Below are 26,558 nucleotides of genomic sequence, written 5' to 3' on the forward strand. Positions count from 1 at the left end.
CGCAACTTAAATAATACCTACGAAAATTTTCGTTACTACGTTCGCAAAACTATTGGGTTTGGCTATGGAAGAGGGGACTCATCTACGAAATGGAAGGGATAAGAAAAGGAAAGAATCATCTCACTCGCACTCGCAGGATCAATGAGGAGCTACTTGGTTAACTTTGAGGATCACTCGGGATGCAAAAGATCCGAGTTTGCCCGGCTCTGGTCTATCTATCAACAACCTTTCAATTTACTTCTGTCTTCATTTGCTCCTCTTTTCTTTTCAACCGCCTCCAATTCATTCACTCAATTCCCGGAAAGAGGATGAAGAAGAGCTTCCTCTCTATCTTCCCGCTTTGTACTGGGGTGGTCAAACTGTCCACTCACCACTATTAATAATCAATGGGAATGTAAAAAGCAAATCGTATTTCTTTTATTTAAACTGACTATGGCATCGTGCAATGTTGACCAAGAATTTAATGTAATTTTAAGGCTTCTTCGTCTTTTCTTCGACGTAATTAAAACAATTTTGTAGCTCAACGCAGGTGTTTAGATACAAGAAATTCGGAGACCCTTCATCTCCTTTGTTGGCGACCGGGAATTATGTCTCTGCCAACGGGTCCTTTCCGAACCGGTTGAAAACTCATCTTCTAAGCAGATTTGCTACCGATAAGACCTATACCTACTTCTAAAGAAATTGCACCTTCGTCCGGGAAGTTGGTAGGTGTAGGTACCCGCATTGCTGAAAATTTATTACAGCCTCGTTAGCAATATTAACAGGGACGCAATCCGCTTTTCCACACTTTCGTCCCACTTGTCTCACCCCGAACTTCGTGGAACTGCACGGACCGCCGAGAGAACGGCACAGAATTGCAGTTAAGGTTTATGACGCTAGTTAACCTAACAGATGTTCATCTTCTTCTCCTTCTTCTTGTTAAAATTCCATAGATTTATCATCGTTTGGGACACAAGAGAAAATGCACCAGTTCAAAGACATCGAGACTTCTCTCTCTTTTGAAATTCATGATACATAGGTAATTTCGATATTTTAATCTCTTATTGTTTAGCACTTTGTCTCTACAAAGCAAACGTAAATTTTATTTAAACAAGAAAACAAAATTTCCCTTGATTGAATTTTGTTACGGTTTTTTATAGTTAAATTCTTGAGCAAAAGAAGACATATTTTGAGAATTTCCGAAACGATATCCATTCTACGTATTTATTGTTGGAAATCCAATATTTGGATGCAACTTTTGAGCCGTTTACTTTAGTAGATTACACAAGATATAGAATCGAATGTAAGGAAATAACTCGATTACATTTTGAGTGTTGCTATTTTCTAAACCAACTTCAATTTGCTAACAGTTCTATCGATAAGGTAGATTGAAAATACTTCCCAGCAAGCATCGAAATATGTATTCAAATACTATGCATACTGGTAGTTATGTGTAATAAAACAAATTAATCATATACAATTCTTTTATCTTGAGTTTTTAATGGATTTAAATCCTACTTGAAAAAATAACATAATTTTATTATTTTGATTCATTTTTCAGTAATATAAGTTGCTTCTGCTCGAATAATAACTGAACTTAGCCTTGGTTATAGATGAAACATAATTAATGTTAAGTTTCACTCAACTCCGGTTGTAATCATAAGTGCCTTTGCAATATAAATACAGAGTTTAACTCCTAAACACCTCTTAATCATGATGAAGACGTAGCCAGAAGTGCCTTCAAAGATTTATTGACTGTGTCTAATAATATACAGTTTAATTTTGATTCAACTTCACCCTGATGAAACAAGGGCTGTCGTATGTATAATGTATACACTGATGGTATTTTATAAAACATATCTTACGTCTAACATGTTCTATTTCAGTAGGTACGTACATTTCCCAATAAATCTTTTATAAAGTTTCAGTTTTTTCTTCGACTTATATATCGATATAAAAAGCACCCCAATAAATCACGTTACAGGCCAAAAAACTTCCCCTGTCCAAAATAAGCTGCATAATGAGAACGTGGGAAGCCACTGGAAATATTCACAAAACTTGGATACTTATATACGAAGCAGTTTTAACAACTTTTGACACTAATGTCTCCCTTTTTATGCATAATATCCTTTCGGAAAGTATTTTTTTCTTTTTCAAAAAAAAAAAAAGACAACATGTCATTTTTACTTCGTCTACACTATGGACTTTGTATATTGTGTAGCTGAGGAAACTATTAATTATGTAACTTATTAACAATATCACAATATTCCTATTTGATATTAAACTACACACATAGGCAACAACGATGATTAGAAGCAGAAGAGGGGCTATTGGAAGAGGTACGCATGCAAGGGATTGGAAACAATTTTCTACTTCTTCCTCATCGTAAAGTAACATAATCAACTGGTCACAAAATTTAAAAAAAAAAAACTATTAAACTTTTCAAGAAGGAGCAATTCAATAATAATTCGTTCTTAATGGCTAATAAAAACCGTTACAACAAACAATTCAATATTAATTAAAAGTTTGTTTCTTCCCCATCTCGTTTATTGTATCCCACATGTCACGGTATATTAAGGAATTAGAGGTCTTCGCATCTCTCCCAGATTGTCCGTCCCCTAAATCCCTGTTTGTGACAGGCGCGGAAATAATAATAATAAATCGTGGATTAGAGACTTTCATATAATCGTTTTTGCGAAAACGGGACCTAACTGAACCCAGATCTGTAAACGACAAAGAGCACGTTCCATATCGAACCCGCAGGAAGAAATACGTAGAACAAATCCTAATTTATCTAAAATATTTACAAAAATTGTACCTACTGTTAAGTTACTGAGAGATAGCATTTACGTCATCGGACTAATAGTACGAAGCATCTTCTTCCTCAAAAATTTTTCTATTTCTGTTAGCGTTCTTTACAGGCGTACTGGTTGATCTTAGACAATAACAAAAGAAAACAGAATTTAAGTGAATAATCGACTTTTTTGATCGAACCCCATTACTGTATCGGCCTAGTCAAGTCTCGAATTTGAACAAATTCTGTAAAAACTGTTCTTTGATTCAAGTTGCACCGCCAGCAGTTTAAATTATGTTTGTGATTCGCTGATAGATCGCACAAACAACTACAGACAGCTTTACCAACTTCTGATAAGTTATAACTTGAATTTTCAGCTGGAAAATTAGATTTTAATTTCCTTGCGAGATTACTTCATTACAAGCTCTTTAAGCCAAAATCGCTAATCTTAATTGTAAGAGAATAATTCCCGAGCACTTTACAAAGTGGTGCTCTTTGCTAAAGGAAATTTCAACTAGCATCTAACTCTGCAGACATTGAGGTCTCGATTATGTTTAGTACGACAGGTAAATTAACTTGCAGATTGCTGAAATTATATGAGAAGTACACAATCAAACTACTGCCGTTGTAAATTGAGCAAAAGGAAATTAACTCAAAACTTCAAGGCATTTGAAAATGCTCATTTAAGATTAATAAATAATAATTATTAATGGACCTTAATTGTTCTTCATGAATATCCATAAATGAATTTTTGATGAGCTTGCTCTAATATTTTTGATCTCGCTGTATGCCAAGAACCAAAATTAATAAACTTTCAAAAGAAAAAAAAAGAAAAATATTGATGATTATACTTCTACATTTAGGTACTGGATATTAAATTAATATAGAACGAAAATTAAAACCGTATGAAGAAAAATGGTTGTCTGTATTTTCGTTGATTTTCTTGTGATTAAAAATGTTTGTACACCCTGTATAAAAGCAGGATAAGGGTTATTTATCCGCAAAATTTTCCTTAGCAATAATTCATTTCTTTTTCATCTGGGAACGGTGCAAGTTAAATAGTGAATCTAATAGAAATATAACACATAACATAAATCAGCGATCCCGGTGTCGTGAAGGGTAAAAAACGGCCAGTTGCCATCGGGGGTGGTAGGTAAAACAAAGAAGTACGTAAAGGCGCATGACAGCTTCATATTATCCTGCAACTGAACGCAGTTAGCCGAGGTTCGCGGCTCTTCCAGGACGATCGCCTCCTGTTTAGTCCCGCGTATCAAAATTTTCGCGATGGCTCGATTTGAAACTTTCATTTCGTGTTGAAACTTTTTTCGTTTGTTGCCTTTTTGCAGTGAAAATATTTGATATAGTGTTTCCAGGAGTTATAAGTGATGACGATGTAGTAAATTGATCGATAAAGTTAATTTCATTAAGTAATATGACTTGGCAGTGAAAAAATAAATTCCTCCAGTCGTTAACATGTACCACAAGTTTCTTATGTCGATCCTTCTACTATCTGGTCCGATCGGTAAGTGCTTTAGGTTTATTTGTCTCAAAAACAGTAAATAGTTTAAAAAGTTAAGCTGTAATTAAACTTTAGTCTTTTGTCTTTTAGTTAAATATTACGAGAAATTTACACATTTACCAAAAGTTGCTTTCCTGCATTAAGTAAGTGTTCTATAATTTAACATTTAAAATTATAATCTATCGAAAATGTAAATCTTTTATAAAACAGCTACTAAGTGGTAGGTAAATGTAAAAGTTTGCATTCTATATAATTTACAACGCTTTCGTGATACGTAACAGCAATCAGGAGAAATGTTTATTACCCATTAAATTTTCAACGTAAATTGATACATTATTACAAAATTATAGAGCTATATCTTTTACAGTAATTTATTGGTTTCCAAAAATGGAACCAACTAAAACTTACTACTAAAGTTAAAAGTCAACGCTAGGTATTAGTTTTGTATTTCCATTATGAATGTTCTGAACTACTTTATAAATAAAAATAATTTTATTGATGTAGATTTCAATTAAAGTTTATGCAAACCGTAGTTTAATACACGGGGTAACACTTCTGAAGCCGGAGATCTACCTAACACTGAAAAGGGACATAATTGATTTTCTACCCAAAGCTTGGCAACATTCAGTTAAAATAGTTTAACTTAATTACTCACTATCAGCCAAGTTTCCAATTACGAACCGTTCTTAGAAATTCGATATAGTGTATCGATGAAAATAGAAAATCAAAACGCCATAGATTGTCTACGTGCAAAACTATCTGTAGCCTACATATAAAGTTTATAACAAACTAGAAACAGATACTTACAGGTACTCTATTACACCCGAAGCGTACTTACCTATTCTAACTTTGAAATTATAATTATCCTTCGCGTTGAGTAGGAAAAATTAATTAGACATCATGAATATTTAATGAAGAGGCATCGTAGGTGCCTACATTCAGATTTTAGATTCACTCCGATTAACATCTACATAAACCTTTTTTTGTTTTATTTTTACGTGATTTTAAAAGGAAGGTAGAACAACCCTATCGAAATTCGTTATCCAATTTATGCCGATTGCAAATTACAAAAAGAAACGACAAAGTACGTATTTCCGCAATAACGAGCCTTTTCCAGAATTCAATTATCTCAAGGGAACGCGTTGTTTTTAGTAGCTTAACCGTTTTGTTAACGCCTTCGACTTTATTACACCACTCAAGCAACTTATGCCTGGCAATAAGAGAAAATTTTATTGTACAGTACGTATCTGACAGAGGGAAATTGAACTAGCAATTTTCCGTCAACTTTATTAACGGTGAAATGTCTCTCTCTTCCTTTTTTACTCTTTTTCTACATTAATGGGAAACTCGAGTTTAGCGATTTTGATCAACAATTAATTATTAATTTATTAACATTTTAAAGCCGAAGCGCAGGCTGAAATCTTCATCAGGTAGTTTATCTTCTTTATCAGTTTTAAACAAGTCTACAAATTGGAAGAAAGGGAAGCATTATCTTATTTAAAAAGTTTGTGAAACTGTTCAGGCTACAGATATTTTTGTTCTATATTTCATATATATTTGACAGTTCATCATCCCCTTTGTGCAGATATTACGTTTCTTATGTCACAGGAAAATATACGATTAGGGATCTAGTTATTACTCTAGTTTTAGGAAAATGTAAAGAATCATCAAGTTAATTTTCTACCAAATACTAACACAGACTACGGACAAATACGATGATAGGTATGATAAACTTAAGTAGCAAGGTATCTGCGAATAAATAGCACTTTCGAAGAGGTAATAGTTTTCTCATCTCCTTCGAACGACTTGGAATCGTTCTTAGAGCGATTCAATGTACCAAAAGTTTACTCTTCGATGTTAAAAAGTCTGTTCGCCGTTGTATAAGGGAAAACTCTCAAGATGAACACGTCCTATCATCACATAAAACAGTGAGCGAACTACTCCCCGATGTATTTTTTCCGAAAGAAGTTTCCAAGAAGCATTATTTACAAATTGCTCTTGTTATAAATTGTTATTATCATTTAAGAAGAAAGGAAAAAGAGGTCGAAGATGTTACGTATCGAATTAGTTCAACGGACATGAGAGGTTTTGGTAGAAAATTAAGGTAATTGTTCTGATAAATTCTTCCATTTTTCGTGACCTGGACGACTCGTTTCAATTCGAACGTAAGATCAAAATTATCTGGAGATCACAAGGAATTCCCTTGTTGAACTGTCAGCAATTAACATCGTTTAACCGTCGGCGATTGAAAAAAAAAAACAGTTATTAAAATTGACTTACGAGGGTGGATTGATAAGTTTCCGGCCTGACCAAGAAAAACAAGGTTTTTAAAAATTTTTTTTTTTATTTCTCAACATAATCTCCTCCAAGGCTGATACATTTCTCATAGCGGTGTTCCAGTCTATTAATGCCATCTCTATAGACTGATTCGTCAAGCTCCTCAAAATAACCATTTACAGCTTCGATTACTTCTTCATTGTCCGCAAATCTCTTACCGCCAAGCCATTTTTTGAGATTAGGGAACAGAAAATAGTCACTCGGGGCTAGGTCTGGAGAGTAAGGAGGGTGCGGCATCAATTCAAACTTTAGATCGTTGATTTTAGCCGTCGCAACGATTGACGTGTGCGCTGGTGCGTTATCGTGATGAAACAAGATTTTTTTCTTCGCCAGATGAGGTCGTTTAATTTTCACCTCGTGGCTCAAACGTTGCAATAAGTCTGCGTAGTATTGACCAGTGATAGTATTACCCTTTGCAAGGTAATCAATGTATATAATACCTCTTGCATCCCAAAAAACAGTAGCCATAACCTTGTTCGCCGAAAAAATTGTTTTTGCCTTCTTTGGAGTTGGTTCCCCTGGTCCAATCCACTGTTTAGACTGTTCTTTGGTTTCAGGAGTGTAGTGGTGGACCCACGTTTCGTCAACGGTTACGAATCGACGCAAAAATTCGCTTGGATTACGCTTATACAATGACAAATTTGCGGTAGAAATGTTTTTTCGAATCAATTTTTGGTCGACTGTTAGCAAACGCGGCACCCATCTTGCACAGAGCTTTTCCATATGCAAATGTTGGTGCAAAATATGTTGCACACGTTCATATGACATCTTACAGGTCTCAGCTATCTCACGCACTTTCAATCTGCGGTCTCCCAGCACTATTTGATGAATTTTTTCGATCATATCTGGAGTTGTGACCTCAACGGGGCGTCCTGAGCGAGGCCCATCAGAGGTGCTCACACGACCCTTTTTAAACTCGGAAACCCACTGCTTAACGGTTGAATATGACGGGGAGGATGTCCCCAGTGTTGAGTCCATCTCTTTTTTAATTTCCTTCGGCGTTAACCCCTTCAAATAAAAGTATTTGATGACAGCACGATTTTCCTGCTTTTCCATTTTTACGAAAACCACAGAGGCGTCTTGTTCAGCGTGCTGTCAAACCTACACTAGCAAGGAGATCGGGCTGAAACTATAGCTACAAGCTATCCAAGGATGGTACTATAGAATGTCACCTCAAGGTAGGCCTAGTGGCGTCATCTCTTGGTTAGGCCGGAAACTTATCAATCCACCCTCGTATAGTAATAAGATTTAACCATTAATTGTCTGAAATCCTATGATGACATTTTTAGTTACTTAATAGTGGATTAATATGCAATATTAATTTGAAATCATTTTTTCGATTTTTTATTTATTTAGTGAGGGAAAAATTGTTGCTGTTGTCACATCCCCGCCGGGAATCGAACTCGGGACCTTTGACTTTGGCAGAACATTGGTACGTAAAGCCAAAGGTCCCGGGTCCCATTCCCGGCGGGGGTGTGACAACAGCAACAATTTTTCCCTCATTAATTTGAGGTAGTTTGTAGTGGGTAAATAAAAAATCGAAAAAATGATTTCGAATTAATATTGCATTAATTGTCTGGTTAGGAAGAAATTCGTTGATAAATATTTCGTGACCTGGATGATCCCTGTTTTGGGCTTAAACGTTAAAAAAACACCTTGCGGTTCATGGTGCTAAATGGGCCAAGTAAAACCCGTTCCCTTATATTAATGCAGGACGGTCACGCTCCTCCACTCGTGAATAAAGCACTCATTTAACCGATGTTTACGGTTATGAAAACGAAATTGGCCACCTAATCTTGTTCCATAATCAACAGGAGAAAGGAAGGAAGTCAGGCGGTGTTCGTGAATAATTTAGCTAAATGGGAGATTCCATTTTTGCTGATTAAATGGAAGACGAAATGACGAGGATTTTAATAAGGGCGCGGTTACGAATGATACCTTTGCCCCGGTCAAATGGACCCGAAGGTGCAGCTTATCATAAAATGCTAACCTCATACTTTACATTCGTACTGTTTCAAACAATTAGTACTAATTTGTGTACTCACAGTCACATGCATTAGGTACGTAAACATTTTAATTTTAATCAACGCAATCCTACGGACAGGGGAAAGAAATGTGCTACATTTGTAGAAAACGTTAATTCACTTTGTATGCATGAGAAAGTTCATCGCAAAAATTAATTGATTACCCATTATTTGTCACATCAGCGACGACTTTTCAGCATGAGATGACTTTTTCTAGCATTCTCGATTTGTGAAATTCAGTAGTGTTTTGTTTTTCTACTTGAAAAGTTATTGTGATTTTTCTTAACAATTGTAGAAGTTCCTTTATGTCAAAATAAAGAAAGGAACCGCCCATGTTATTTGTTGGTTGCTCAACTCTGACCGAAATCATAACGGTCATAAAGCGAAGAAAATCGTTTATATTTGAGCAAGCTTTTCCTCGAACGTTACCTTTTTATAAACCGACTCGATAAAAAACAATTTCCGTTCGGAGTTCTGAATATTCAGAGAACACCTACAGGAGTAGGTATAAAGCACATTCTAGAAAGCAAATAAAAGTAAAACTTCCGCGATATAACGCGGACTATAAATGTCTTTTGTTTTTATGAGCAGCAATAGAAATTGAGGATTTCTAATGTCCCTTTCTTTTCGGCCCAGTTTACGAATAAACAAAAAAGACACAAGATACACTTACAGGGTTCTTGACATACTTTCTGAGTATCATAACTAATGATAACAGGTGTACCTGCTTATTTTTTATATCATAACACTAACACGACTATATAGTCAGCAAAAACGCCAATGTTTTCGAGATACTTGGACTTTCCATCTTCGAAACTCGACTTCAAGAGAAAGTTCTAAAAGTTCTACCAGATGAAGATCGCGATTTCGAACTAATTATTGGTTAAATCTCCGACCAAAGTAACTCCAAAATAGGTATAAAAAACTGACTATACTCCATTCACTTCGAAGATAGACTGAATATAAATAAAATCACGCAATGTGCTTGTGATTATCAAAAACCGAATAGGACCGTACTTGAAACTAAAGACAATGATACATTAAAATGAATTTTGCTTATTTGTTTCACAAAGAGTATATGGATAACGATTTACAATGATTAACGTTTTGACAATAAATACAAAGGGGCTGTAACCTATAAAAGAGACTACTGACTATTGGTCTAATTGGTTGTAATTCTTTAGGCGATGTTATAACTGAATATCATCATAAGGTCGTCAAGCCTAAGACTAGTTGGACACGCACCTCCACTCTTTCCTATCCTGATCTAAACTTCGCATTTCCCTAGAACTGGAGCATCCTTAACTATTTGTGAACAGTAATATAATCTAGATCTACCTCTACCCCTCCTAAGTCCAGTTTCTGTTTCTAACATGTCTGTGACTAGACCTTCATGCCTGAGAAGGTGTCCTACCAACCTATTTTGCCTATGTCGTATTGATTTCCATACAGTCCTGTGTTCTCCTATTTCTATAACTACTTATAACTGCATATAGTTTTTTAAAATCATAATTATTAGAAAATACATATAGACGAATGTAATGATGCGACCCTATTTTGACAAGTGCCACCGGCTTCGAATTGGCCAATAAAATACCTGGACACCCTATTTCTTCAAAAGTGTTCGCTGTTTTAAATACCCCGATACATTTTACCTAATTGTACATCCGTTCTTTTTATATTCATAATTAATTCTATTGCGTAATTGACCGTAATGAATAATGTTCACAAATTTTCCATTTAAAATTACTTACCGGGAACAAAAAAAAAAAGAAGAAGGCAGAGAACAAATTTATTTTTAAATTAAATTATTTGTTGAGGCGGCTAAATGGGTTCTTTAACCATAACATGGCGAGCATTTTTTAATTTAGCCAGGGATGTATTCTTCCGCAGCCGCTTTAGAATTCTAATTATTCACTTTTTAAAGCTTTGGTTTCGCTTTTAACAGAACAATGCCCGGCGAAATTTCGTTAGCAATTTAAATTTCAAATTACTTGCAGAATTAACGTTAAACCGAAACATTCAAGTAGCCCATCGGCATATGAAATAAACTACTAAAAATACAATTTGTTTAATGGACTTTCAAAGAACATTATTGCTGGACTATTTAAAACAATACTTCCTGTTACAAAGTTATTTATGAATTTTCATCAACCAGGGGTAAAGTTAATCAACCATTAATTTATCCTGGCATAATTAAAGATGATGTGGACGAGCATCCTTCCAGTAGCTACCGTATTTATCCTGAACGAGTATTTACGTGTACAGCAGTCGATGAGCCCTTTGGATTTTCATGTAATAGAACGGTAGTTTGTATTATCAACTTGGAAATCAAACAGCCCATTGTTCGAATAAAAATTTCCCGGATGAAGTGGCCATTGATTCCAGTCAAAGGACTACTTCAACTATCAACACAACAAAAGCCTTTGTACTTTTTCGTTCGAACCAACTTCCGAACGATAATAATTTAACAATAAGAACCATTTAAAATGGTAACGACCTGAATTACACGATTTAACGAACGCCAATAAGAAAGATCAATTTTTTACTATGCTAAAAAAACATTTGTCTTAATTTCATGAATTCACAGAACTTCATTTTACTGTCCCCAAAAAGAAATTTTTAGTTTCAATTTAGGAATCCTCTTTTAAAGTATCAATCTAGAAATTCTTTAAGGGTTGTCTTTGATGAACCAACTAAATCTGTTTTAATTAAAGACTATTGCTGTTAATTAATAATTCAAAACTGTTGCTTTCTTGACATTAACGATGTTATATTAACTGACTCAAACTTATTAGAAAATACATAAAGATGAATGTAACGATTGAGTGCGACCCTGTAACATTTTGGCAAGTGCCACCGCCTTCGAATTGACCAATAGTTAATTCAAACACCTGAAGACCCTATTTCTTCAAAAGGGTGTGCTATCTAAAATACCTCGATAACGCGATAACAGTACTGTACGAAAATTAGGATAGGAAAGAGTGAAGGTGCGTGTCCAACCAGGACTGACGACCATATGATGATGATGGCTAAGTCTCAGTAATGTGAAGTCTTCAATAAAAGGTTAGGTTAGATATCCATATATTTAAATGGACCTTGTTGGGGCATACGTAATCCTAAAATGTAGCATCGTACTACAGATGGCGTTTACCGCGCCATTTGTGGTATTTTCTAGATTAATCTAGATTAGAAGACTATCTGCTAATACGTAGTTGAAGATGTCAGAAGCGAGACGAGAAAATCTCAGGTGATGTGTCTTCAGTCAGTCGTCGAATGCTATGACGGCGAATATGGTCCAAAAGAAAGGTAGGAGCTTTAAGTGTTTCCGAAATCTGTGAAAGCGCATTGAGAAATTTAAGTATTAGACAATGGCCCTCCCGAATCCTCGCGGCCGGCCGTAAAATATGGGACATCTCAAATTAGGCACGTCACGAGGCATTACGTTGGCAATTTATGTCTCTCAGGGGTTGCAACGTCTTGTTGAAAGACATTTGGAAAACGTAGCCGGCGTATTAAAATTTATGTGCACAGAGGACGAAAGTGTACCTTCGGGATATTCCGGTTAAAACCGTTGACGCGAGTATATTCCAGGGGAAAACTGATACACATACACACACACACACACACACACACACACACACACACGTATTGGAGACAGAGACAGGGACAAAAACAGACACACATGGTGGTGTGGCACTTACGATAGAATGCGTGGTGACGAAAAACTGGGTCACAGAGACAACTTTGCGTATTAATCTGAGAGAAGTTATGGCGTCGCCCCCGGTTACGATTCAAAAGCTGCTAAAGTCGAAAAGTTGACGGGGGAATTCCGCACATTCAGCTGCCCGAACAATAAACACTTAAATCTATTATTATTCTGCCGTCGTAAAAGTTTACACAGACAGCACATAAGCTTCAAACCATCAACACCATAATACGGATTCACTTTTTTGTTCCCAAGCTAACAGCCATTCTCCAAAAATTTAGTAAATCAGAACTGCACCTAGTTATGAAACACTTCTGGGTTTTAATAATTCAGAAGGTTCACAGATTAAGATAAACCATAAATATACTCCGCCTCGCGACGCCCTATACGCACCAAACAATTCTCGTTCAAAACCCAAGAAATGTAGAAAACCTTTAAATGAAGGACTTGCTAAGTCCGACCGTCCTGGTCCGCACCACAGTCCACCCAATTCACGGAATTTACCCTCACCTTCGTTTTACCGTTTTCCTGAGTCCGCGGTGCGGCCGATATTTTCAGATTGAACGGCCCGATTTCAATGGGAGTGACACCAAAATTTTCTCGACACATTAAGGAGTTAGACGAGATCAAAAGCGCCCACCTGTAAATGACTGTTTCAGAGTTAAAGCTGTCGAGAGTTTTGTCGTATGATTACAGCCGAAATGGAAAATTAAAAGTTTACAGGACCATATCTGGCGAACCATTCGAGATATCGCAAAAATTCTTCTACTATCAATTCGCCAGTACTGTTTTCCATAGGAAAAAAATAATTTTGAATGAAAATAAATTCCAAAATTTTTTAAAATTTCGAATTTTTTATCAACATCGAATATGGCCGAACACGATCTGAGACATTCGCGCCGAAACGGGACGTCCGTCTGTGAAAGAATTTTTCCGATATGACCAACCGTTCGCCAGCTACAGTCCACACAAACTCAAATTCAGAAATATCGAGTTCATAAACAGGACCGCACTTGAAAATTCGTATCTTCGCCTCGCGACGCCCCGTACGCCCCAAACAGGACCCGTTCAAAGCCCAAGGGATGTAGGAAACTTTTAGATGAAGGAGCTGCTAAGTCCGATCGTCCTGGTCCGCACCACAGCCAACCCAATTCAAGGAGTTTACCCTCACCTTAGTTTTACTGTTTTCCTGAGTTCACTGTGCGGCCCATTTTTTCACATTGAATGGGCCGATTTCAATGGGAGTGAACCAAAATTTTCTCGAGACATTGGGGAGTGAGACGAGATCAAAAGCGCCCACCTGCGAAATACCGTTTCAGAGTTAAGGCTGTCGAGAGTTTTGACGTACGATAATTGCCGAAATAGAAAATTAAATGTATACGGGACCATATCCGGAGAACTATTCGAGATGGCAGCCGTAGTTTTTCATTTGTTTTATTTTAAAAATAGTAGTGGCAAACGGAAATCCGTTAACGCTTCAAGAGGCCCCTTCCATGTTCCTTTATGTTTACTTTAATTTGAAGTTGTGCGCGGATCTGCGAGTCTAGGGTTAGAATTTCGAGAACGGTTAGAAATTCAATTCGCGGGAGCAAATTCAAATTCACAATGAACCATCTCTTGCTTTGGAGGAATGTATCCAAAGAGAATTCGAGAACACATTTGTAATACTAAATCGAATATAAAATAAATAGCAAAACGCAGACGTGCGTACACTGTCAACAAAGAGTATGGAGTACGCTGAATACAGAAATGGTTTCAAACAATGCCTGTTGGATCCGAGTGCGACAAAACCCAAAAGATGAGCTTTATTTCTTCTATAATAATAAGATTATTTCGTAGTTAATAAAGCGATTTCTTGAACATAGGCTTTTAAAGCAGTTAAATATTGAATCCATAATTATGAAGATAAACATCCTTGACTGCTTCCTTAAAAACATCAGCAAAGGGTCCTGTTGAGCAATCTGTCATAACTGCCAGGCATGGATAGCGATTTCGATTTTTTTAGGTCTCATTAGCACGTCTTAACGTGACACAACACCATCTATATAAATTTTCTATTAACTGTATTTAATATAATGTTTGGCAACATCCTCTCACAATTAAAAATGAATATGAAAGACAATGACACTAAGGTTTTAATACAAACCTCATCGTACTTCGGTCTCTTTTAGACAATTTTAGTTAACGATTTTTCAGATAATAGCATGTCTAAATCAATGGTTTATTTTCAAAGCTTAGCATCGGAGTAATGTCCATTTTACTTAATAAAAGACGGTGGCAACTTTTTTTCTTTAATTCAACCCGTGTTTACACAGCGTACTCAGCTTTTGACTTTCTGGGATTTTCTTCCGTGTTTTCCTATGTATATAAAGATTAAATGAGTTCTGTCCGCCTCCCGGAAGTACAGAAAATTATTCCCTTAAAATGTATTCCGATTTAAACGTTACCCAAGACGGTAAAGTGTATTAAAAGTTTGCTTATTTATTTAATGTTACTTGCAAATAATTGGAAAATGAAATTGGTTCAAGTATTTAAAAAGGAACCGTTCGAAATCAGAAAAATTAAAAGATGTTGACAAAGTTTAATAACAACTTCAAAAACTCCTCTGGCTGTGAGATTGTATCATCACTGCCCTTCAAACAAAAAAAATTTCCAACAAGATTCTAATGAAGATTTTGATAAATGGTAATTTTTTTAGGTTTGCAATATTCATCCATTAAAACTGATAATAAAATGAGCGAATTTATTGTCATTTTAAACCTTTGTAGAGGATCATTAACTAAACATTTAAAAAGGAAGGTATCAGGCCCGTGGGTTAGTATAATTTTCGACAATTAACCAGACTGAATACATTTACATTCGAATGGGCAGTAGTACGTTATATTGTAAATTATATCCCTAATTATTTTTATCTAAAACTTGTTGCTAATAATAATACAGTTCCTGACTCTCCATTGTTAGGAGTATTATCCTTTAGCACAACCCTATTCTTGAATTCTACTTTTAATTATATCGTAAAAGTACATGAGGTTGCTTCGTTATTACAAATTTGCATAATCCTTGTTTTAAAAGCTATTCCGACGGGTTGCCGAACAAAATTCAATATTATCTTAAAAGTACTCACCGTGCAGCACTCCATCTTCTAGATATATAATAAACTAATAATTCCTGAAGTTATAATTACGTTCGTGAAACAAACTGAATAGTCCTGAGCGCATCGACTTAGTATTTTAATGCACCGAATAATAAAAAGAGTAAGAGGCAATTTCCGGATTTATGAAAACGGTATTTGATACTGTTATACACGGCAACAGAAATCTGGGAATTTTATCTAGACTGATACTTATTATATTTCAAAAAATGAGCAACATGCTAAATGCATGACGATTTACAAAATGGGAAGGACTAAAACTGTGTGTAGCAAGTTTACAACATAAGTAGGATTACCTCGAGATTCACCTAAATTTCAATTGCAGATCTTACCACTGCTATTTGTGCTACTAAATATCAAACTAAAGCTCCAAGCTGACACATAATCCTATTCATATCGTAATCGGTACCACGTTTGTGTTAAAGCTAGAGATATTTTATTGTTTTACACGAACAATTACAGTTTTAGGTAATATTATCGTGTTCAACAGTATAGTTGGTACGATTCCAAAATACAATACGAAAATCGGTCAGGGCAGCTATCTTCCCTTAGGGGTGTTTAGGGATTAAGACGTTAGACCATCTGTTAAGTAGTCGTTGATTTAAGTAAATGGGTTGTTTCATCCTAATCGATCTTATCGATTTCGTTAACCACAATCGGTAGGCAGTTACTTGCCTTAGTTCTGATAATCAAAATTTTCCTTTAATTTCAATTTAGTTATGTATCTATGCTACAGAATATCCACAAAATACCTACCTAGTAAGAATTGGTTAAAAATTATAAACCATGAAAATATTTCATTATAAAGTACTATTCGCTTTGATGACATTTTTCTGAAATTTTGACCCATTTCTCGCAGTGGCACAGGTCCTAAGAAGGTTAGCAATCAATGTGGCCCAGTTTAAACATCCGGTACGAGCGAATGAGAACGGAAATTCGTCGATTTTACTTCAACAGCCTTTTAAAATTTGATGTGCGCGCCGAAATTTTAACTCTCAAAAAGAATTGTTTATTTTTGAACGCAAACAAACATCTCCTTCGATCTTGAAAAACAAAGAGAAGTGCCTTAAGATATAAAACGTTTGCAACCTGTAAATACTTGAATAAATGTAGGCGTATATGACGTAATCATCCCAAAATTATTTACCTTAAAAATATAAATCTTATATTTCTATACGAAAAACAAGATAACGTTTATGAACAGTATTGTCTAATCTCTTCCCTTATTTACTGCAGTTTCCGCTTCTAAAATGCATCTTACTAGCCCTTTATTCTTAGCTTTAGCATTCATCGCAACCCCTGCCCACCCATTCCCACTATTCCTAAAAGAAAACTACCCTGCGGAATAGTCTGGTGAGACTGCTAGCCTACCATCAGTAGCTGATGAGAATGAAGCACCCAAAAGGTTTTTGATCATATCTCTTCTTTTCTCTATTGACTTCTACAGCACCCGCTGGTTCTACTACTACTTCTATTTTTTTCGTCTCTTTATAAGGTTTCTATTAACTCCAACCCTACTTTCACAATTAAAATTTTAGTTTTAATTATTACTATATACCGTATATCCAATAAAAGAAGATAATTACGTCAAAAATCTACAATAATAATCCTATGTATGTATGGAAAGTATTACAGTAGAATCAAACATTAAAGTCAGATCTTGTTGGTTGTTGGCAAAAGCAGAATGTACTTGAACAATAGAAAAGTGTAGCGCACTTTTATTATCCGAAAAAACGGGAACAGAATTAGTTATGTAATAAAAGAATGAGAAGAAGGGCACAATGTTCGAGCTGGTGTGGAGTAATGTTACGTATGTGTATGAATGAATGGAATACACATGAAAATTCCAGAAAAGGCAGCCGTTGTTGACGTTAAGCGCAATGCGGATCTTACAGCTCCAGGCTGCAATAAACTGATTTTAGAGAGAAAGAAATAAAAAGAAGTCATAACGATTTCTGCAACCTTAAGCTCGACTCATTATTTTCCGGGAATGTATGTATGTATGTATTTTACTTCCTTACATCTTTTTACAATTTACTGGGCCATTTATAACCTGCATAGAACAAAACAACGCTAATTCCTAACTGTAAGTACAAACAATCGTAAAAGTATTATTGGGGCTCTAAAATTCACATTTGACAATCATTGGACCGCATATTTTACTTTGTTTAACTCAAAAGATAAATACTCCAAAAGGATCGTATCTCAGCGCTCACAAATCAAACTGATCGATCCAACCAGTTGAACTCATTGTCGGTTTTCGTTTAAAGTAAATCTAAGTATCTGCATTCTATGTATCATGCCTAACAGTTTCTGCTATTACTGTTATAAAAATGAACTGAAATTTTAACTGTAAGTGCATGTTTTATAGAAAATACAGACTCCACCAATGAGCTAGACCAGCTTGCAACTGGCTAAACTAAATTATCAAACCAGACTCCAGTTGAAAACGTTGCCGCTTTTCTTTTAAAATAAAGTTTAACCATTAGTGTATACTTTACAGAAGATATAGAAGAATCCAGGGTACGAAACTTGGAAACTTTGGTATTACAGGCGAATGATGAGGATACCATGGATAGAGAAAGTTAAAAATGAAGAGGTATTAGAAATAATAAGAGAGCAGAGGACTTTTTGCAAGTCAATAAGAAATAGGCGAGATAAGTTGGTAGGACAGGAACAGGAATTAAGAGGAGTAGATGTAGACCTAGATTAGATTACTGTTCATAAATAGTTAAGGATGTTGGTTGTTGTAGTTTTCGGGAAATGAGAAGATTAGTTTAGGAATGGAAAGAATGGAAATGCATGTCCAAGTCCAGTCTCAGAACTGACGAACTTATGATGATGATAGAAGAATCTAAATTGGTTTGCCACAGGTAAAATTATTCCACGAAGAGTCCTTGGTGAACATTCACAAAACCACTGGGATGTAGCAATAATTCCAGTTGAAAACGCTTTCCCTTTATGCATAAGATATACCATACGTTTTTCTTTCTGTGTTATACATTAAGTACAATGTTGTAGTAAAACTGCAAGAATGAAAATAATTTGATTGCTTCTTGTATCAGAAATGGAACGGTCGTTGAAGTCGGTTACGCGTCCATCTCATTGCAAATCCTTTCGTTCAAATGCCAGAACAAAAGCAGTTTTTCTGATACACCACCGAACTTATCTACATGAAATAACGGTAAATGGGGAATAAAAACCAGAATCGTTTATGGAAATAAAGGGGAGACAAAGGCGAATAGCGGTTTGTATGCGGTCTGGTTTACGAATGCGAATGATAATTCTGAACGATTTGCAGTGGCTCAACGACGAACCAACGAAATTACAATGCGCCATATCTGCCATCGTTACCTTTTCTTATATCTCCGTGCAATACCGTCAACTTGCACATGTGGAAATTCTAAAGAACTAATATATTTTCGAAGATACCGCTAAATGTCCAAATAAATAACGCATAGCTTACTTTTCAGATGACTTCCCAAAACACATATAACGCTTAAGGTTCACCATTCACTCATTTTTAGTACCCACTACTAAATATAACACTAATAAAACCCAAAATTCCCCATAAAAACGTTTAAAGAACACAAAACTCAATTCAATACACCAGGTAGACAAGTAATATACTTATTTTGGGTAGATAGTAATTCAACCACAAAATGGTAAAATATGTTAACTGATGTTGTCCTTATTCGGGTCTACAGGCCGTCCATATCCATCATCGGGGATAGAAAGACCTCTGAAGAAGCCCGCCAATCGTGCTTGCGAAACGTTAGGAAGCAACTCGAACCGACCACAGTTTTTAGAACCAAATTCGAACAGCGTCAAGTTTTACCACAAAACCATTCTATAATTCCAAGAACTGTTTATTGTTGAAACACTTTTAATGACCATCCAAATGCAAACTTTGGATTACTTTTATATAACCGAGCCTATAGAAAACGTCGAAGTGATAGTTTAACCAATCAATAACTGAAAATCTATTTCGTGCTAATATCAAAATCGAAACCTTTTAAATTATCTACATCAAAGATGGGTCCTGTGCACAGCATTTTTTTTTTCGTTACTTTTGAAGGCATTCTGTGTGATTTGTTTCCTAGAATATATTTTGCAAACATGATTTTAGGTTTTCAGAAACGTCATTCCGGAGGGAAAAAGGGATCCTGCATTAATTTAATGGATACGGTCCTTTATGTTTTATACCTGCCGGAACACCTCTTTCAATTTTTTTTTCTCGTGCTCTGGCTGGCGTCTTCAAATTATTCCCGTTTCATATTATTATCTTTCGCTACACTTTAACAACAGGTGCGAAATACGGTTCAGGAGCTGACATAAATCGTGCGAAACGCTGCTTCCTAAAAATAAATAACCGAAACCTACCATTTATCATTCTTTTGCGTAATAAAAACTTTTCACACTTCGCGATCTTCGAAATTCCATCTCGCGAATTTCTAGACGATCAACCTTTTTGTGATAGCAACCTTCACCCTTTCAATATTTTTCTTTGAAAGTCACATTTATATATTTCTCTAGAAAACGTATTTCTTTGTATACGATATAGTTTCGGTCGATTACCTGGTGCTGCGCTCCGTGACAGTTACTCAAAAAGTCATTCATAATTTTTAAAATATCAGTCGAAAACGTACATAGTTAAGGGCAAATTGACTTACGATTACTGAAATCAATACCTAGCTAATGCCCAAGAAAAGCTCTAGAAAATTAGGACAAATCCAGATATGTTTATGTTTAAGTTGAAACATTTGAGAATTATCAAATAACAACTAAGTCCCATTTCATCCCTTATGGCCAGATTTTCTAAAAGCGCTCATATATTCGTAATAGTTTGTTTCTAATTAACGATAAGAATCAAATTTCCGTATCAATAGTCATTCTACACAAGATTGCACTCTACTTTTTTACATTTTAAGGGTGGAATTTAGAAATTACCTACCTAGAGGAATCTGGAATTTTAGGTTACGGTGTTTTATTTAATGCATTTATTGTGCTAGGATATCTTCGAAGTTTCCTTTCAGCTCTTTGTCTTCGTAAAGCATCTGCCATGGAACCTTCTATCCGACTTCCTTTGGGAAAACCCGCAAGAATTTAGAATTTAATTTAACTTATTTTGTTGAAAGAAAAGCCTCGTACAAAAGGGTTAGAGGGAACCCTGCTATTTAAAGAGAGACTGATAATTGTAACAAGTCGTAACTAACGTACGCTCTACCTTATTTCCCTTTGATTATGAGAATTTTATAATTTATAGTATAATTAATTTTATAAATAATTATTAGGAACGTAGGTACAAGTTGATGCCAATTTATAGTAATCTTATTGTTCAAATACCTGCTTAATTAAATTATTCGATAGCTAATAAATACTAATCAAATTCCTATGAATGAAATGGATGAAGTGAAATCAAAAACTTAACATAAAGATAGATATAAGCTGTATATTATTCTATTAAAATAAAATGGCTTTTCGTGAAGACCAATTTTGCAACGTACTAAGTCGATGAAAGAACGGATGCTAAATAACTGGCTTAAAACTTTTAAAACTTGTACACTTACATTATAATCGCAAGAATCCATCCTAGATGTCAAACATGGACAGTGGATCAAGAACAGAGTGATAAACAATATCTGCAATAGAAAACATAATGATAACAAACCTCCATACACCAATAAGTATGTACATATATTACATGTATTCAAAGAATCTTTAAATGCATCCAACAATGTCACTGCACAACTCAAGGCCGAAGCTCATGTCATTCTAAATGACCTCTACGTCACAATTTTACCAATGTTTAGCTCTATTGGATGTACTACCATCCTAAATAAAAATTTATGGTATCCGGTTACTACGTAACATAAAGACCTATTTGCTCCGTTTAATGTGTATTAAAGTTCGATTTTGACCGCTTCCTTTTCTAGAAGTATGACCTGCATTTAAGGGCACTTAAAGGAGCTCTATTCGCGACTTATTTATCTTTTATTAAAGTTGGCTTTCCACATTTACTCGTAACTTGTGACGAAAGCAACAAGCCCATGCTTACAGAGGCAGTTTTGAATATCGCTTACTTGAAGAAAGGTTCTAGAGTGCTGACGCGGTACGTCCTTTTCATGAAATTCGATTATTGTCAAAGGTACAGGCAAAGGGGAATATCCCCAATAAATACAGTTACGTGGTGTAGTCCCGGAAGATGATGCAATTTCATTCCTTTATAGTATCAACTACGTAAAATGGCAGAGCTTTCTCGCTTTTCTTTTGAAGAGAAATCCCTATCGAATTCTGTTCCTCGTGCTTTATTCAAAATTAAAAATAAAGCCGATCAAGGCAACTTTGCTTTTGAAAAACCCTTCAATAAGTAATGCAACACCCTTTTAAATTCTTTGACCTTCCTTGCTTTAAAAAACAAAAATGCAATACTTTTGACGCCTTTTATTCACCAAGGACATTCGAACGAATCATTTTTCTCTACATTTCCGATTGTTAACCATTCAAATGATATAGTTCATTTTACTTTTGTTATTCTCCGAAAAACAGTCTTCAAGAAGATCTCAAACTGTCAATGATTATTTGCGAGAAATGAAAAATAAGCGGGATAAAACGATTCCGGGATAAATTTTGTTCTTATGTGAGCCAAGACGGTTTCGGTACAAGTACATCCGTCTTTCAAGTTGGAAAATTCGATTTAGTTGAGGTATTTGGATGCCTTCTTATCCCATGAATTTTTCATATTATTCGAAAAGCCACTCTACTACATCACGTATTTACATACATCGCAAACTTAAATAAACGCTCATCGAAATCCTGGAACTCCTTACGACTACAGTATCCAAAAGTTAGCTTTATTTTGCAGCAAGAGCTACAATTAAATTTCAGTCAGTACCTAAAACATCTTCAATAACCTTAACAGATTTTATTTCTATCTGTCCAACAATCCTTATATAACAAAATAATTCGAAGTGGTCTGTATTCTGTCGAAACTGCCAGACGCGGATCGCGATTTCAATCTTTTTGGATCTCATCAGCGCGTCGCAGGCGGCTCCGACCTGCTGTCTTAACAGAGCGTCTTCAAAAATACCACAAATGGCGTGGTGAGCGCCATCTGTAGTACGATGCTACATTTGAGGATTACGTATGCTCCAACAAGGTCCGCCGGTATTAGTTTCAGCAAGTAGATATCCATATTTTTAAATGGACCTCGTTGGAGCATACCTAATCCTCAAATGTAGCATCGTACTACAGATGGCGCTCACCACGCCATTTGTGGTATTTTCGAATCCTTATATACTCTTCCTATCCATGGATATACAGGGTGGTCAATGTGGAATTAGGAAAAAAGTGTATTGGGCTTCAATTCTAATTTTGTTGCCGGACCCCTTGTAGATATGGGCGAGTAATCGAAAGATTTTGACGAAATTCACAGGTTAAATACGCTTGAGGCGAAGAATACGATTTGAAATGATTCTATCTTTGGTAAAAATCGTTTCCATGTATTTCCAATAGGAAACCTAGAACCTGTAACACAGTTCTCTGATGTTACCTATTATTCCATGCATCCATGATGCATGGATAATCCGAGTAGAGTCCAGTCAACGCGATATTCCATGAAATAGATAATAGTTAGGTACTGTAGCAAATGCTTCAAGCCATCAAGCGTTAATGTAACATGTTCGAACAATTTGGGTGTGCAGTGCACAACGTGTGCACTTAGGTATACAAGATGAGGACGAAGACGCTCATTAAACATCGATCTACGACGATGTTGGTTTCGGAGGCGACCACTTTAACTTCCGCATCCGCTCTGCAGCGTCAAGAAAAGCCACTTTGTGTATGCGTTCTCGCCACAAATTATAATGCCTCAAGCCATCGGGCTGGCGCAACCTCAAAGTCGACGGCTTTCGCGACTATTATAAACCATCGCCGCTACTTAAGACGTACGTAGTTTAAATGGCTACTGCACCAGAAAACCTAATGCAACGACGGAGGAGGGCTTTTACAAACCATTAGGAAAAGTGGGAACTTCTCGTTATAACGATCGCACGTCATGTTTCGCTATCATAACGCGATGTTAAGGGTAATTTTCATGTCGAATACTTTGTCTTCAATGTTTAACACGTTCGCATTTTCATTAGATCGCATTACATTGTATGTAGCCAATCTTCGCTAAAACCTCGCCTACTTATTCCAAAACGCAAAAGCTTGAACTTTGTAACTTTATTACAACTCAGCCTTTGAAAAGCATTCATAAACTATCAACCATTGGAAAACTGTTGTGAACCTATGAGTTTAATAATGTCGTCGAAGTACATAGCACTTCACCCTTAACCTTTTGAAGAATCATTTTCTTCTGCTTAGTTTCCCCTTACAACATCATCATGGGTGGAAAAAAGTGCCATCATGTCAGTAAAATATGACGGAGAAATATATTAGCATTCCAAGACGTTATAGCAGCATTTTTCATTGCTATTTTGTTTTGCTCTACCACATGTTAACATAATAATGTCGAATAGAAGATCAGATGTTATGGAGATTTGGTGTTTTAAAGAAAACCGAAAAAGAGAAAGTTAAACTTGCGAAACTAACGTAAGTAGGTAGTAGTAAGGTGTCGATATTTACTTTACACAATATCATTCAAAATCAAACATTGTCATCAAAATTTCTCTGTACGTTGTTAATTGAAGCCCAGAAACGGCTTCAGATTGCAACATCCTATTGCATTTAGGTAACTCCTTTCAAAGCTTGTTGCTTGCTACAGAAACACCCTGTGTATTTGTCAAAGTTTTATTAAAAAAGGTACCGCTCTCAAACTCTGACTTGCTTCGTCATTTTTCCTTTGCGATCCCTACGTCTTTAGAAGCAGTTGTCGTAGCAGCTGGCGATTCTCTCGGATATCGCATTGCACTCCACTCAGGAGGGTCACGCAGATTCAAAGTGACGGATTCTTTTCATCGTATACTTGAGACGAAAAGAAGCAGCTCAAATCTCCGCGAGACATTTTTGTTCGCTGTGACCCCATCTTCTTCCTGATCCCATCCACCTTCATCCCTAGACGAAGTTGTCGGATCGGCATTCTTCAGCGAATGATTGATATAGTCCCTGCCGCTTGATTATTTGCTACGAATAATTCGATCTTGAAGTTTGACAGACTATCATCCATCAGAAATTCGTGGAAAGACATGAGCGCGTGTTCTAATTATATCTGTATATAGAATCAGCTTTTTCGACAAAAAAAAATTAAAACGGATAAAGACGTGGTGAAATAATGACGCAATAAAAAGACCTTCAAAGATAATTGTCTTCCTATGTACATTGAAACTGAGTTATGATGACTCCACCTATAACAATCCATTTGTTATGTAAAAACTGTTCTCTTTGATGTAAAAACCTGATAATCCCCACTTTATAACTTCCGCTTTGATTTCCATCGTTATCAACGAACTTCAATGTACTTTTCAAGTTTATAAAAGCGAAAACTTTGGCTTGTGGTCTGACGAATGCAGGAAAATTATTTGAGTAAAAAGGAACTTGCAATTGCAGCGGATGTGCTTCAATTAAAACTTGACGATTCTGTTAACTTCCTCTTCAGAATAGGTTCGGGATAATTTCCTTTGCTCAACTCGTTTCTTACCAGCACAAATAAAGAAAAAGGAGGAACAAAAATCGGAACAAAACGCCATATAACTGGCGGAATCGCTGGAAATACAATTCTCGTATATTTCCCTCTTCGGTCTTTAATTAATTAACAATGTTGGGGTCCTTTATTTAACATTATAAAGAAGGCCTGGTCTTGTGCTTTCACTGCTAGCTGTTCCCTTTATCTCGTTTAAGTCCTTCGTTAATCCCTTTGAAGGTTTAATTATCACGTTTCTATAAAATTTAGAATGGTCCAAGATTTCTAACTAATATCTTCAACATTGTTCTCAATTTTATTCATAATTTATTTACAAACAGTTTCTGTGACAAATAGAAATAACTTCTGATAATATGAGCATTATATGCTATTAAGTCCACAGGGAAAACGTTTCAAGGATAGATAACCAGAGTGAATTTTCTTTTTTACTTTATTTATTCCTTTGATACAATCTCCATTTTCTACTTTAAAAAGATTTTTGTATAACACAAAGACCTTTCAAATAGATGGGTAGGTGGCAGTTCTAAATTTGGCTTAGGACCTGAAAATTTTCCGGTCTATTTTTTTGATATAAAAGAGGCAATTTATATTTTAAAAACTCGAGCAATTTATGCGACGGCGGTTCCTTCCCAATGCACTTGGAAATGCCCGTTCGTCCCGTGGGACTCTTCATCAAAAGACCATTTCCTTTTAATGACGCGTAAAGGTTTTCTGATAAGCCCCCAGTATAATACTGCCGAAAAAGAAAACAACAAAGGGAAGAATCGAATTTACTTCGCTGATGCTTTTATCGAACAAACGCTAAACTCTTTTATTATTTATGAACCATTAACCAGAATTAACCTTTATCGATTGTTTCTACCAAAAAAAAAGCTGCATTTCGAATCACTCACTCTTCATAATATCTATATCTTTATCGGCGTATATTCGTTGATTATAATCTATGTTCTGGAAACATCCAGAAAGAAAATAATCAACTAAATTATTTCATATAGATATTTTCGTGAACAACAGATGAAGGGGGCCTCAGGGGGGTGAAGCACCCACAGCACGAGCGGGGCGAAGCCCTGACTGACCATGACAGCTGTCAAAGATGGCTGACGATGACCGCTATCAAAGATGGCTGACGTTGACAGCTATCAAAGATTGCTGACGATGACCGCTGTCAAAGATAGCTGACAATGACCGCTATCAAAGATGGCTGATGATGATAGCCATCAAAGATGGCTGACGTTAACAGCTATCAAAGATTGCTGACGATGACAGCTATCAAAGACGGCTGACGACGACAGCTATCAGATATGGCTGACGATGACAGGTATCAAAGATGGCTGACGATGACAGCTATCAAAGATGGCTGAAGATGACAGCTGACAAAGATGGCTGACGATCGTAACGCAAG

At 35.9% G+C, this 26,558-nt stretch overlaps 2 protein-coding genes across 3 annotated transcripts in view; one reads left to right on the plus strand and one right to left on the minus strand.

Moving 5' to 3' along the window:
- Positions 1-26,558, minus strand: part of LOC108735692 (zwei Ig domain protein zig-8) — a 202,207-nt gene that overhangs the window by 67,317 nt on the left and 108,332 nt on the right. For both annotated transcript variants that reach the window (XM_025974241.1, XM_025974244.1), the window contains exon 3: positions 21,084-21,155. The gene's annotated coding sequence lies outside the window, so the exon portion shown is untranslated. The remainder of the gene's footprint in view (positions 1-21,083; positions 21,156-26,558) is intronic.
- LOC108735694 (zwei Ig domain protein zig-8) overlaps positions 4,012-26,558 on the plus strand; it is a 59,104-nt gene continuing 36,557 nt past the window's right edge. The window contains exon 1 of the mRNA XM_018467773.1: positions 4,012-4,295. Within this exon, the coding sequence (XP_018323275.1) occupies positions 4,247-4,295 (49 nt within the window). The 5' untranslated portion in view covers positions 4,012-4,246. The remainder of the gene's footprint in view (positions 4,296-26,558) is intronic.

The sequence above is a fragment of the Agrilus planipennis genome, unplaced genomic scaffold, assembly GCF_000699045.2.
Source record: "Agrilus planipennis isolate EAB-ADULT unplaced genomic scaffold, Apla_2.0 scaffold86, whole genome shotgun sequence".
Lineage (NCBI taxonomy): Eukaryota > Metazoa > Arthropoda > Insecta > Coleoptera > Buprestidae > Agrilus > Agrilus planipennis.